At 29.6% G+C, this 14517-nt stretch overlaps 1 protein-coding gene across 4 annotated transcripts in view; it reads left to right on the top strand.

Annotated features, from left to right (window-relative positions):
• LOC118189863 (uncharacterized) overlaps positions 1 to 14517 on the top strand; it is a 67265-nt gene that overhangs the window by 39599 nt on the left and 13149 nt on the right. For all 4 annotated transcript variants that reach the window (XM_085810427.1, XM_085810425.1, XM_085810426.1 and 1 more), the window contains 5 exons: positions 4412 to 4526; positions 7458 to 7529; positions 8539 to 8680; positions 8946 to 9104; positions 11681 to 12245. In XM_085810427.1, coding sequence (XP_085666553.1) covers positions 4412 to 4526; positions 7458 to 7529; positions 8539 to 8680; positions 8946 to 9104; positions 11681 to 12245 — 1053 coding nt within the window. The remainder of the gene's footprint in view (positions 1 to 4411; positions 4527 to 7457; positions 7530 to 8538; positions 8681 to 8945; positions 9105 to 11680; positions 12246 to 14517) is intronic.

Below are 14517 nucleotides of genomic sequence, written 5' to 3'. Positions count from 1 at the left end.
TGTTTTGGACACCATTTTACTGGGGAGAGCATTGGACGTAAACAGGAATGGTGCCAAAAAATCGACAATTTTCGCCAAGGGATATCCTGAAATATATTTTTACCTAACTAAATTATTATCAGAGTGACATTAATAATGAAGAATTCCTTGTTAAAAGAGAAGTTTCAAGAGTTTTAGTTCCATTATTGCTGGGGAAAAATATGGAAAGGCAGTCCTTTTGAATTTTTGCAGTTTATTGGAAAATGCATTCTCCAGGATAAAGTTCTAAATATTGTAATATGATTAAAACTTTCCTCACAATTAGTGTAAGTGCTGCAAGTTTTCTGATGAGTTTTCTACGTAAAAATCATTTAGAAAGTATTTATGAACAATAAATGTTATTTTGCATTTAAGAAGTAAACTTTTAAGAACTATAAATATTGTTATTAACATTTAAGAACTATAAATATTTATTTTACATTTAAGAAATCTTTCTACACTGCCTACATTACAGCAGGTGGAGCAATCAAATAGACTTCTTTAATATTATTGATGGTTTTGCAAACAAAAAAACAAGCAAAATAATAATAAAATTTTAAAATGTTGGAATTAAAATTTTTCATGAAAAACAAACCTAGAGTTTAAATTTATCTCCCTATATATCATTTTGATATTTTTTTAGCTATTTAGTTATATATTAAAAGATGGGGTAAATTCAGGGATTATCCTGATTGGCAAAAGCTCTAGCTACACCATTTATCTTTTGACAGTATAACGATAGGCAAAAAATATTCCTAAATTTCTAGCCACCACATGCTTAAACTACCTGACTTTTTTGCACCATGATTGGTCTAAAGCTCCTTGAAGCCTTGTCCTTTCTTAATATAGTCAAATGGATCCAACTGCTTTTACACCAAGAATCACAGTTTTTTTTTTTTTTTTTTTTTTTTCTTTTAAGAGTAAAATTGGACAGGAGGCAGATTCTATTTTTTTAGTCAGTATTGTTCATTCTAAAATGGATGAGATCCGTTGAGCATAGAATAGGCCTCCTAGTGATAAAATGATTTTGTGCATGGCCGCATGGGTTATGGTTAACATGGATATATAGTTTATATTTCTTCAGCTAGTGAAAACTTCATTTTCATTGCTAAATATTTAATATTCTTTGAGCACTTTTAAATATATTTTTAGCATTCCATTGATAGGGAAAGGTGCTATAATTTATGGTGGATTTAATCATGGTGTCTGTGATAATGTGTTTGCTACATTATTAAAAGCAAAATGAATTTTAGCTATGTTTCTATTGGTTATTATTTTAAATACATTGCTAACAAAATTGTATTAAATAAAATGATAAGTGCAAATTATATGAAATTGTTCCTCTATGAGCATATTAATTAAATTGTGTACTATAGATATTGAATAAATGGCTTATGTATGTAAATAACCTTCTTGTTTTGACCAAAGATGAAATGCACCAATTTCCATTTCTTGCCAAGTTCACTATAACAGAAAAGTACTGATTTTATTTTATAGTATGTAAATTTGCATATCCTTCATATAGGGTTGCTTTGAAGATGATGGGATAATGCTAATTGATTGGAATATGATTACTGGGAGATTTGTTCTATATTCTAAAGTTTAAAATTTTCTTTATATTCCTTTGGGCTTCGTAGCACAAAGAATGTTTTCAGGAAACAAATAAATCAGGAATGCAATTGGGATCATGTAAAAATTATAAATCTCTGTTCTTTTATACGTACAAACTATCCTGCATTTGAAATATTAAGAAATTCTCAAAAACCTATAAACATCATTGAGTAAAAGTTTGCAGTTGCGCGAGCAGTGTTAAAATAAATGTGTTATTTGTTGAATTGATGCAGAAAAATTAGGTACTGTTCTGTTATCAGGACCAGGCTCAGAAATGTACGTATGTATGCATGTATATATGTAAGTATGAATGTATGCATGTGTATACATATGCACATATATGCACATACATACAAACACATGTTCATGCATTTCTGAATCTGGTCCTGATAACAGAACAGTACCAAAAATTACCTAGTGGTTAGGCAGTAGAGCAGATTTAGCAGGCAGTTTATAAAAACATTAAAAAAACATTTCTGTTCTTACTCTAAATGAGCAAATGAGAAATTGTTTTACAAATAACAAAATGAAGGTGGTCCTTCCCCCTCCCCTGTGAAATAAGAGTGGTAAAGGAAATCATGTTTTTTAATCCTTAAAAGATTTTGACTAAAATTGGAAATTTATATAAAAAGGGCAAGATTTCTTATTCTTTAAGTGGATGCAAAATATTTTCAGGTTGCAAGTGCTTGTGACAAATCATAAAATATGGCATCCTTGCTTAAATTAATAAATGGCTTTTGGTAATTTTTTTGGATTCATGAAATTTTTAAGTCTGATTATGGTGTACTCTGAATTATCCAGGGGCAGATTATGCAGTTTCCATGTGTAGCAATACACATGTATAAAAAAAAATGTGTGGCAAATCCACACAAAAATCCATTTGTGGGCAGTACCCACTCATGCACGCTTGAGAGTGTGTAAAAAACAAACATGCACAAGTCCAAGTGTGTTCTAAAAACCACTGAATTGCATCTTTAGGTTTAATTTCAACAATTACCTCATGCAATTCTTTCTGCATTTGCAAAGTCGAAGGCAACGTTTCAGTTGATCACTGGGATAATTTTTGTGTATATTTTCTTCTTATTCTTTTAAAAATTGATTTAAAATTTTATAACTGAAAAATTCATAAAGAACACATTACAAGTACTAAGCGCAGCAAAATTGTTTTAACATTAAAACAAAAACTCACTTAAACTGAAAGATTTCAGTTTTTGTTTCAAATGTTGGAGAAACAAAAGAGGCAGAGAGTGATACTGAAAATACAAGTGAAGAAGATACTGACAATTGTATTAGTTCCAAGACAACACTGACTTCTGTTGAAACTTTATTGGACATCATCAACCAGTAATTATTCTAATACAATGATAAAATAGCACTTCGGAAAATATACAGTGAAATTCAACAAATATTTAAATGTTCTAAAAAATAAACTAAAATTACTTATTTTTTTCAGGAAATAAACGCATGTAATATGTATGAAAGTTGATAGTTTGTTTTTCATGTATCCATGATCTGCTTCCCTTGCATTAGCCCAGACAGATAATGAAGAGAGTACGATGTACTTGCAGTTCTAATAGATAAATTTCTAAGACTCATGTGAGGAAAGATTAGTCTCTTCACATACTCTTGTAAAGACATTAGGTATTTTGGAAGCAGGCAAGATGAAAAATTAGCGATGCCTTCGCTGGGAATCGAACCATGAACCTCTCAATTACACGCTGAGCATGCAGACCACTGCACCATGAAGGCTCGCTAAGAAGGCGGGAGAAATTTTATATACTCCCCCTTTTAAAGGGCGAATGGGGTTTTTAGGGGACCTAATCGCCAGTTCCTGGGTTTGGAGAATCATCATCCACCACCCTTTTAGTTCGGGTGCCACAGTAGAGACATTAGGTATTTTTGGAAGCAGACAAGATGAAAAATTAGCAACACCTTTACTGGGAATTGAACTGAGGACCTCTCAATTACGGGCTGAGCGTGCAGACCACTACACCACGAAGGCTTGCTAAGAAGGTGGAAGAAGTACCTTATACTCTCTTTGCTACTTTGTCTCTGTGTACTGAATATTTATTGCTGCAGAAGGCAGCTAATTTAATTTTTATGTTTAGTAAATTAGCTTTTCTCCAATTTACCTGTCAAACTTCGGATGTCATTTTTATTTTGTAATGTTAAACTAATAATGTAATGCAGACTTCCATGTGTATAATTTTACTAATCTACTACAGTGCAATTTAAGTAATTTGACATAAACTTGGTATATTAATTTGACAACTTTTAATACCTCGCCAGTATCAACAAGTGCATAAATAATTTTTGCCCAGCTGAAGAACAAGTACTGATTTTTACTGTGCTTTATAAATATTTTGAGTTTATTACAAAATATGTTTAATCTTCTTAATTTAGAAAATACTTAAATAAATTTTATACACTAGTACGTTTCTTTGAATCTTGCTGCAGGTCAAAGGAAATGGAAACATTATTTTAAAATTAACATCTGAATAGGAAGTTTGTTAAATTAAAATTAGTTTACCTTTTATGAGTGTTTACTTATTAGTGAATATATAACTAAATTAATGGATTAAAATAGGTAGGTGTTATCTATTTGAGAACAGGAAGGATGAGGTTCATTCAGAAAGCTCTTCTTTTGTAGTTTGAACATGTAATTGGTTTTCTTCATGTGTTATATTTTTTTATCATTTAATATTACTTATTATAGATGCATTAAATTTTTTAAATGATATGTAGCGAATTTAATTTAATATTTTCATATATTATATTTTAGGCATTTGCTATGTTCGCCAGAAGGATCGCTGTCATTACGTTAATTTTATAAACCCTTTTGATGTGACTCAAAATGAATGTTTGAAGAAAAGTGGACTGTTGTACATATGTGCAAGGTAGGTTTTAGTTTAGTTCTGTTTCTTCTGCAATTTACAACCAAGAAATATGCAGATTAGGGAATTTTAGGGATTATAGAGTCTTTATGAGTTTTAATTATATTTTCTGTAATTTTTATATTATATCTGGATTTTGTGCATATATAAATAGTTAACTAAAATGCACTTATAGTATAGAAATTATTTAATTAATTTTTTTTTCAAAACTATTATATTTTAAATGTATAATTTCTGTACAAAAATAAAAAGTATAGTAGAAAGATAAAATAGGGAAATTGAGGAAGTAAAGAACTTTTTTTAATGTAAAAACACAATTAAAAATTTTATGTTTAAAAAAAAAAAGGAAAAAAGAAACAAATAATTGTATAAAGAAAAGTTTTTTCAAAATAATTCTTATGCTCTAAATATAGGAGGAAATAAATTAATAAATATAGGGGGAAATAAATTACATTGTTTACAAAAGTAACAATACTAAAAGATTTTCCTTTATTTGAATCCTTGTGTTAATTCAGGCATTATATTTTGCACATGTGCATTAAAATTAAGAACATTTTAAAAAAGTGCTCCTCCTCCCTTTGTCTTAGATTACTTTCTGTGTTTTTAGACTTCTTTTCATTGCCATATTTTCAATTTTTAAACTAAAAAATTCTTTACAAATGCTATTTTTAAGAATTTTTTCATATTTATTACTTGTTCATTGTGTGGAATGTAGGTAAGCCAGCTATTTAAAGTACATTTAATTGGAAAATATTTAATTTTTTATTATTATATTTATATTATTATATTATTACCAGGTATTTAAAGTACATTTAATTGGGAATGCAACAGCTAAACATTTTTCTCTCTTGTTAGCCACACAAATTCAGATTTTTTTTAACATTGAAAGACAGTGAAATATGTATCCAAAAGTAGGGATTTATGTATATAAAAAAAAATTACAGAGTTCATGATCTCCGTTTACTAAAAAGAGTGCTGGTGGGGGCACAGAGGATGGCAGCTAATTTCAGTAATAGAATCAATTAGCTTATTCAGTCAAAATATGTTATAAGTATAGCACGCTTTAATAACATTGCTGTTAAATTTGTTGTGTGGAATTTTCTGAAAATTAAAATTTTGTTTGTTTGCATTCAGAAATAAACATAAATTATGGGCATTTACAAGTTAGTGGATTTAACTGTATCTTCAAAGGCAATTATTAATCATGAGCAAAATTTTTATGTTGTGATCTACCTATTATTTGCAAATAATTAGTGCTTGATTCAAAATTTGAAGCTTTACTGAAAACTAAAAAATTTCACTTAGTTTCTTCCAAGTTCTTTTCAAAGAACTACCCACTTTTTCTTAACAAAATTTCTTGATGCAGGTTCTTGGATAGTAGTTGATATTATAAGTAAATCTGGGGAGAAATAACAGTGCAGTTAGTGAAATGCAGTTTTTATTTTTGCTTCCAAAGTATTAATAGTTTAATTTAAATGTGAAGTAGTATTAAATTATTATTAGTACCATAACTAACTATGCTTTTTGTTCTTTTCTTTTCTTTTTTTAACATGTGTAATATGGGTGAGATAAGATAATATCTGAAAAAGTATTAACTTGCATGAATTATTGTGTAATATTAAAAAATGAAGAAAAATTATAGTTATAATGAAAGTAATGTGTCAGATTTAAACAATTACTACTAAGTCAGAAAAAATTATTGTATAGTAAATTTCTTACATCTATGAGTAGATTTAGTTAGTTTTAAATAATATTGCATATACTTTGTGAATGTTTGTATATCCTGATGAGCCAAAACATTATGACATGGCTGCTTTGTAAGAATCCAAAATCAGAATCACATCTCTGCCATTCTGGCGACCACATTCTCATCAGAGATACTGAATCATCATTTTGTCAACTACACGTGAATGTAACGGAGAAGGTTGCTGATTTAAACTGTTTACAAAGGCTAGATTTCGATTGTCTGAAGTCTGGCAATGAGTATATCTGAAATGTCACTGCTCATTGAGTGTTCACAAACAGCTATTGTTAATAGCTAAGAAAAATGTAGTAAATATTTGAGCATTTGATGTCTATGCCTGATCAATAAATATACACTTCAGAAACTATTCCCTTTGATGAAAGCAACTAGATGGCATCAATGGCTCAGATGGCAACTGAATATACTGCAGTTCCAAGTACAGGTGTATCTGAGTACACAGTTCATTGGTTTAAGTTGGATATGGTATTCTGCAGCAGGCTCCTCTTATACATCTTTGTTAATCCAACGTTATCAGAGCTTACAACTGTAGTGATACTGTGAATATTATGAATGGATCATGCAAAAATGAAAAAGAATTGACCAGTTGGATGAATCGTCTTTCTTTTATCAATGATCCTGTCAGAGTGAGCCATCTTCCAAGTGAACATTTGATCAGTTTGTTTACTGCAAGACATAAACCGCTTGATGGTGGATGTATTATGCTTTGGAGATGTTTTTGTGAGCATTCCTGGGACTGGTGGCCCACCAGAAATCGACTCATTCAGCAAGACTTTCCTTCATATCACAAGACCAGAACTGTGCTACAGTGGTTTGAAGAACATCCTATGGATTCCTAGCGATGGCCTAACTTTTTTACTTTTGTCAGTTAATCATATTGACTACATCTGGGAGGTCATTGAGGACATACTCAGAATTTACCAACCAGTCTGCAAGAATGGTGGAGTTAGATCTGAAAGCATAACTTGTTCATGCAGATCTAGTTCAATCTTCCTCTGGACACTTATTGAGGAATTGTGGAATCTGATCCATGATAGAACACAGCTGTTTTACCTGCTAAGTCATAATGTTTTTGCTGACCAGTATATTTATATATCCTGTACGTGTATTTTTACATTTGCTGTGTATTTTATTTACCTACTAATGCAAATTTAATTTTCTACATTTTATAGCTCCTACATTCCTGAAGAACTTGTGACAATTTCTAAAAATGGTGAATTAGAATTATACAATATAGAAATAAGGTAAATAATAAATTTGTGACCAACTTTTCATAATTAACTTGATGAATTATGATCAAGTGTTTATAATAAATACTTCATAATTAACTAGTGAATTCTTTATAAAAGCTGACACCGCAAAGATGACATTTGAACATTTAATTAAATTGTACATTCAAACACTCTGATTGTCTCTTTACAGCAGGGGATATTTATTATAAAGAACTTTCTCCAGGCACGCTGTTGTGGTGTAAGTGATAGCATGACCAGGTATTATTGCAAAATCCATGGTTCAAATTCTAGTGAAATCATAGCTGACATTTTCATGTTTCTAGCTCCAGAAATTCTCATGTCAGCCTGAACTAATATGTGGTGGATAATAATTCACCACCGTCTGGATTTGGCTGACAGGGTCTTCTTCGCTTCCCACTCACCCTTTAAGTGGGACAGAATATAAGGATGTATTATATTCTTCCATGTATGCTGTCATGGTGTAAACTAGTAGTCATCCAACTGGTGTTGGAAAATTTTTGGTTTGAATCTCAACTGTATTTTATACTTCTTTTAGATTTTTATTTATTTAGTGGTTGCTAAATGATGAAAAATATAAAATGTAAATAGCATGCAGCATATGTATGTTCCACAAGAGATATATTGTTTAAAGATCCACATGTATTTTGACCATTCCTGTTGATTTCAAAGGGAGTGTCTGTGGGGGGGGCATGATTAGTACCAGTGACACAAACATGTTTTCGGAGTGTAATCAACATTTATGCATATTTTAAAGTATTTAGAAAATGAATTAAAACTATAATTTTTATTCAAGCAACAGGACAGATATTAGCACATTGTAATTAAATGGTGCAGTCCCTTCTAACATAGGATTTTAGGTCAGCTTAGTAATAAATTATATGTATTTATCATCTTATAACGTATGTGTATGAGATTAACTTTTTTCGACTTGATTTACTCATTAATAACTGGTTCAATTGCTTATGTTAATGTGCTTTAATTAAAATTTTTCTCTTCTAAGTCAAACACTTTGGGACTTAAATACATCATTTCACAAAGATGTTTTGGAGACTGATTTGTGGAGCTGCAGTTTTGGATCACATCCAAAATCAGTTTTATGTCTCAATGAAAAAAGGCTGTGTTCTTTTGACTTACGCTGTGAGGTATGAATTCTTTTCTTTCTGTAAGCATTTTCTTTAATAACAAATAGAATATAAACCAAAAACAGAACTATCTTATATTTTTGTGCTAATAATATTAAATAACAATTTGTTACATCAGTATGTAAGTTTTAAATTTTACTTATTGATGTAAGAAGTATGGCATATAAGTATCTGTGATTCAAGTATTTATTCAAATAAATTATTGAAAAGTATTTTGTTTGCTTTATAGAACTTTTGTACTTCAGGATTCAATTTTTCATTTCAGAAATCTGTTTCTGCAGAGATGTTTTCATCTAATCATTCTTCTTGTTTCATCAATGAAAAGCTTCTCCTTACTAAAGAACTGAAAATAAATTCTTTCCAGCATGTGATAACCTCAAATAATCATTTATTTTTGATTGATGAAAGGTACCCAAATAAGCCAGTAAGTTTATATGAATTAAATTTATTTGTGTAATAACAGTTTTAGTTTCTTCTAAATCAAAGCAAACATTGCTTAGGAACATTAAAAGAAGATTGTACAACTTGCATGCTAAATATTACAATGATATTAATTTTGAAATTTAAAATACTGGTGAACATTAAAAAACTTTTCATTATTATTCTGTGTTAATCTTTACACTGAACTTTCCCCCTCCCCCTTTTTAAATTTTTAAAAAAGTATTGAATTTTTGTAAGTGATTATAGCTTGTAATTTTACTTAATATATGTAAAATAAATTAGAATGTATCTTTAAAAAATTCTTATACCTATAAAAATGAGCTACTATAAATGATTCATTGGATTTCAGAACAGGTTATTTTTAAAAGTATTACAGCTACAGTGATAATTGATGCAAAACAAAAACTGGAAATTCACGCATGCTGCATATATGCTAAGTGTACTTTATTGATCAAAAAATAAATGTCCAAGTTGTAGTTAAGTTTGATCCATATTTTTTGAGTATGCCCCATAGATCCTAGACCTTTAATATTACTGTATTTTGTAGTATGGCCCTATAGATCTAATGCCATGTGACTTTAGGAGTATATTAATGACTGCGTTTTCATTACATTAGCTCTGCTGCTACCAACACTGATATAGCCCAGGAAAGCATCAGTGCTACCATGATAATTATTAATAGGAGAATGTTAAAATTATGTGGATCTAACTCATATACCACTTGGATATTAGTTGTGTGTCGAACATGGTGGAAAGTTTAATGATTTTCTATTTATTTCATGTGTCAGTTACTAGTGTATATATAATACATTTAAAAATACAGCATATTGAATCCAGTGAATTATTTGTATCGCCCCTGTATTTTAAACATTATTTTAATAAATATTTTTAGTTTTTTTAAATAAATTTTCATGCATAAAAAGTAATTATTTGTATTGTAATAACATTGAAAGAATGTAAGAATTTTTAAAACATTTTTTTTTTTTTTTTTTTTTTTTTTATTATTATTATTAAAAGGCACACTCCTCTCCCTTTGGTATAAGAATCTAAAAAAAGTAAAAATCTCTTAAAGGAGGTCTGTATAAAAATTTAGAAAAGGCTGTAATTCTAAGTTGTGTTCCTTTTTTATTAATATTATTTTTAGACATTTATATGGATTATCAAATATGTTTTTACATAATATAAAAATTCTCAATTAAAAAATGTTTCTTTCAACACATTTTGTAATTTGAATTAAGTTCATGGTAATCTGTTCATTAATGACACTGAATAAATGCTGTCAAACCCAGTTTAGCAAATGTCAAGAAATTCATGAAAATTACCATCAATTTGAGGGTATCATTAAATCAAGGACATGTCTTACTTCACTTTTAAACATGATATATATTACAAAATAGAATTTTTTTTTTAATTTATGCTCTTCAATTATCTAATTGGTTTCTATTTTAAATGCACACTCAGCAAAAATATTAATAAAATAAAATAAATAAAAATTAAATGTTTTTAATATTGTTGTATTTAATTTCACATTTTAAATCAACATTGGCAATTGTCTAATCAGCAGTAGCTAATGCATAAAAAATAGTGTGATCTGTATAACACCATTGATTTTCGTATAGATTTTGTCCAATTTGCCTTCAGTTGTGGAATAAATTTAGATATTAGAATAAAATAAATAAAGATAAAATTAGATTAGAATAAATAAAGTTTTTCATAGATATAGAAGTGTATATAAGTGTAGAATATTTTGCATGAAATATATGAATCATAATTATTTTCATGTGTACACAGGTTTTAGCTACTGTTTTCTGCTTAAGTGTAACTGTAATCAGCTTATGAAGAAGTTCAACTGATTTATAAATAAAAATGACATTTTAGAAATTAAAGAAATCACTAAATCTATAAAATTTACTCATTTTGGAGCAACATCATATTATGCAATTAACTCAGTAGATTCAAGTTCATTATCTTGTTCCTTGTGCATTTTCTTTTTCTTGGCTTGAAAATGCCTCAGTTTGTGAAAGTTAAATTTAATTTATCAATATGCTAAGAGTATCCCTAACTTCTGCAAAAAAAGCTTCACAGTTTCTAGAATATTAAATTTTAGTCGTCATTTCTGATGTGTCCAAATAAAATTTTTCCATTGAATAATCAGATGCTATTCTTGTCTGAGTCACTATTAAGAATTTCTGACTGCTGCATTGGTACTGGAATCTTTGTGAATCTCTATGTTACTCTTTCTGCCATTAAGTTACACAAGTACCACTAGCAGTGTAAAATTAGGTGTAGAGGAGGTTTTTAAATAAAATTCAGTAAACTGACATAACTGTCTTCTTTACGGGTACAGAAACATTATACCCAATGCACACATGAACAAATTTTACTGTTTTTTAATAGTATTGGTTAAAAATGTATCCATGAATAAGTAATTTTATTCTTTGTATTAATGATCTGGCCTAAATTAAATTGATTCTATTGTAATTTGTAGTACTGATTGTAAGTATGCTTTATGCTTGAAAAGTATCTCTGAGTAATCACTTGTTTTTGATTATTTTAAAGGTGATGTTGTGGAATCATATGCTTAAGGATTATCCTATTTACTGTGATATTGCTATGTACCAAACAACAGCAACTTCTTCTGATGCTGTAATTCTTCTGGGAACACAAGAAGAAAGAGAGATGATGGCATTCTTTCTCAAGTCTTCTCTGTCACAAGTTCAGCCACAGTCACTTGGCCCACCATTCCTTTTATCATCTCCATCTGATTGTATCAATTCACTAAAACTTCATTTCATTAATATAGACGATAAGGTAGCCAGACGATTTAAGTATCCTCTAACTGGATTGTGTTCTGTACCTAACCATCAAAAATGTACTTTTACTGCTTTTCAACTCACCTCACTTGGAGACTTATTTTATCAAGACTTTGAAAAGACTGAAAGTGATTTTGTAAATAATAGCATTGAAAGAACGTATCATTTTGGAATAGGATGTGTGTTATCTCCTCCTGAGAAAATATCTCCATATTTGACAGATTGGATTGAAAGTAGTTGTGTTACTAAGGAAGATACTTCCCTCAACACTGAATTAACACGTGTAAATGTTGATTTAACTGACATGTTAAGTAAGTATTAATTATACTTAAATATTTATTTATGTGATAGTTATTTGCAAAATGATGCAGATAAACACAGCTACTAATAAGCTATGGATGTCAAAGTTCTCTTCCCATCCTGCCTAAGAAAATGAAGGTTGTGAATAACATCTCACCAAGCACCTTACTGACTAATCGTATTTTTTTCAGTATTTTACTAAACCTTTTGCTAAAGCTTCATATCACAATTTTTTAATAAACAAATTTATGTGTACATAACTTGTAATTTGCCCTGATAATAATAATTCTGATAATAGTAATACATCTAAAGTACATATCATGTGTATCTCTCTTTTTATATATATTTGGTTTACATAAAAGTTTATCCTATTTTTTGACAAAATACAAAGAAAATTTTGTTTATTAAAAATTACATTTAATCGATATAGTATATGCTGTTCTGTTTGATGACCTTTCTCCATCTCTGTGGTAACTGCATTCTCACACTAACGGAAATTTGGAGGTTTCTAGTTAAAGAACTGATCCCTGTGAATTTTCAAGTCTTCCAGAAAGTAAAGTTTTTATCATCAAGGCTGTTTTAAAATAATCTAAATATGAATTTCATATGGTGTAGCATTGGCTTGATAGACCACAATTCCCTTTCTGTTGGTTAATTATGGCAACTTATTGAATTTTTGGTTTATATCAGAACTAAAAAAAAATTTGTTCTCATTGCTGTAACTGGAAACTTAGAGGCCTGAGGACAACGGATGATGATGAGCCCCCTTTATTGTTCTCCAAACATTAACCATTTTTTTCCTATTTATAATTAATAATCTTAATTAAAGTAGCTTTGTACACTTTAATTAAATGAAAAATCGTTTGATAAACATATCATTGGTGCAATAGCATATCTAGGATATGGCTGCCATGGACATTGCAGCCAGAGATCACCATTTTGTCCCTAAAACCTAGTCAAAAAGGAGATAAATATAATTTTAAATGGGGCACAATTTAAATTATTGCCACAGGTGGCATTTTATGTAGATACACCACTGCATTGATGTGTGCTATTATATGTTAGTTTTTTTCTGTCTAATCCCGTTAAGTCAAAAAGAATATGATATGGAAAGTAATTAAATATCATACGGGTTGTAATAGTATGCATATGCAATATAATTAAGGTAAAATTTATACTAGCAAATTATTCTGTATACTTTATTTTTACATTTAAATTAACAGCACCCTCTGTTTTCTGTAAGGAAGCAAACTCAGTAATAATTTTATTAAGGTTAATTTTGGGGGCTGAATTATTTTCAATTGAGAGCAAAGCTAAATTGGAAGCCTTTCCTGTACCATATTATTTTACAAATAGTTTTTTGTATTAATTTCAGTTTTGAGAATGATCATTCAGCCTCGGCTACCTTCATAGAAGCTATTAAGTACATGATGCACGTTACATCAGGAAAACTAATTAAATTGAACTGTGATTTATTTATCAGCAGTTCTGCTAATTCATTGACACTATGATTTCCCCCCCCTCAAGTTTTCTCTTTAAATGAAGCCTTAACTAAAGATAGTTGGGATGAAGATGTGAATGATGCATACTCTGGGGGGAAAAGAAAAAAAAAATCAGCTGCTTTGTCAGGGTATCTTTTTCATTTACTTACATATGAAATTTGGATTCAATTACTTAATAAGTATCAAGGTCTTCATGTCTTCGAAATGACGACAAAGCTAAGATAAAGTATGTGTCGTTGGCTAAAACAAAGCTACCCTAAAATAAGACTGATCTTTTAATTGTTCCACTTTGCTTAATTTATCATAATGTGTAAAGTTTAGGTTAATTAACCCATTTTTTTTATGATTGAATCTGTGCTATCACTTTGCCCTTTTGTTAACTCTCATGAGAATGTAAATGATTTAAAGTTATTTAATCCATAGCCAAGTTTTTGAAAGTTTTGGACTTATTGAATTGTAGTCTTTTCCAGTTTAAAAAATTCAGTGTTACTTTAAGTTTAGCTGCCTCTTCAGATTTTCTTTCCTTTTCTTGCCTTTTGTGTGTATTGTTACAAATCTGATCTGCTTATTTGAGGTTCTCCAGTTTGGCTTGTTCTGGAGAGTCTGAAGAACCTGGCAGGCTCACTGACAAAAACCTGTAGGAGAGTTCAATTAATCTGCTGCACAAAGAATGCACTAAGAGTCTAAGAAACTAGGCGCTTTGAGAACATAACAGTCCTCAGAATAATTGCTGCAAACCACACAGGTAAGCAGATTGCTAACTGTAATCACTGGAAACCAA

This window comes from Stegodyphus dumicola, chromosome 2, assembly GCF_044657685.1.
Source record: "Stegodyphus dumicola isolate Sdum_Otavi_A_Nest chromosome 2, ASM4465768v1".
Classification (NCBI taxonomy): Eukaryota; Metazoa; Arthropoda; class Arachnida; order Araneae; family Eresidae; genus Stegodyphus; species Stegodyphus dumicola.
This window is presented reverse-complemented; position numbering and strand designations above follow the sequence as displayed.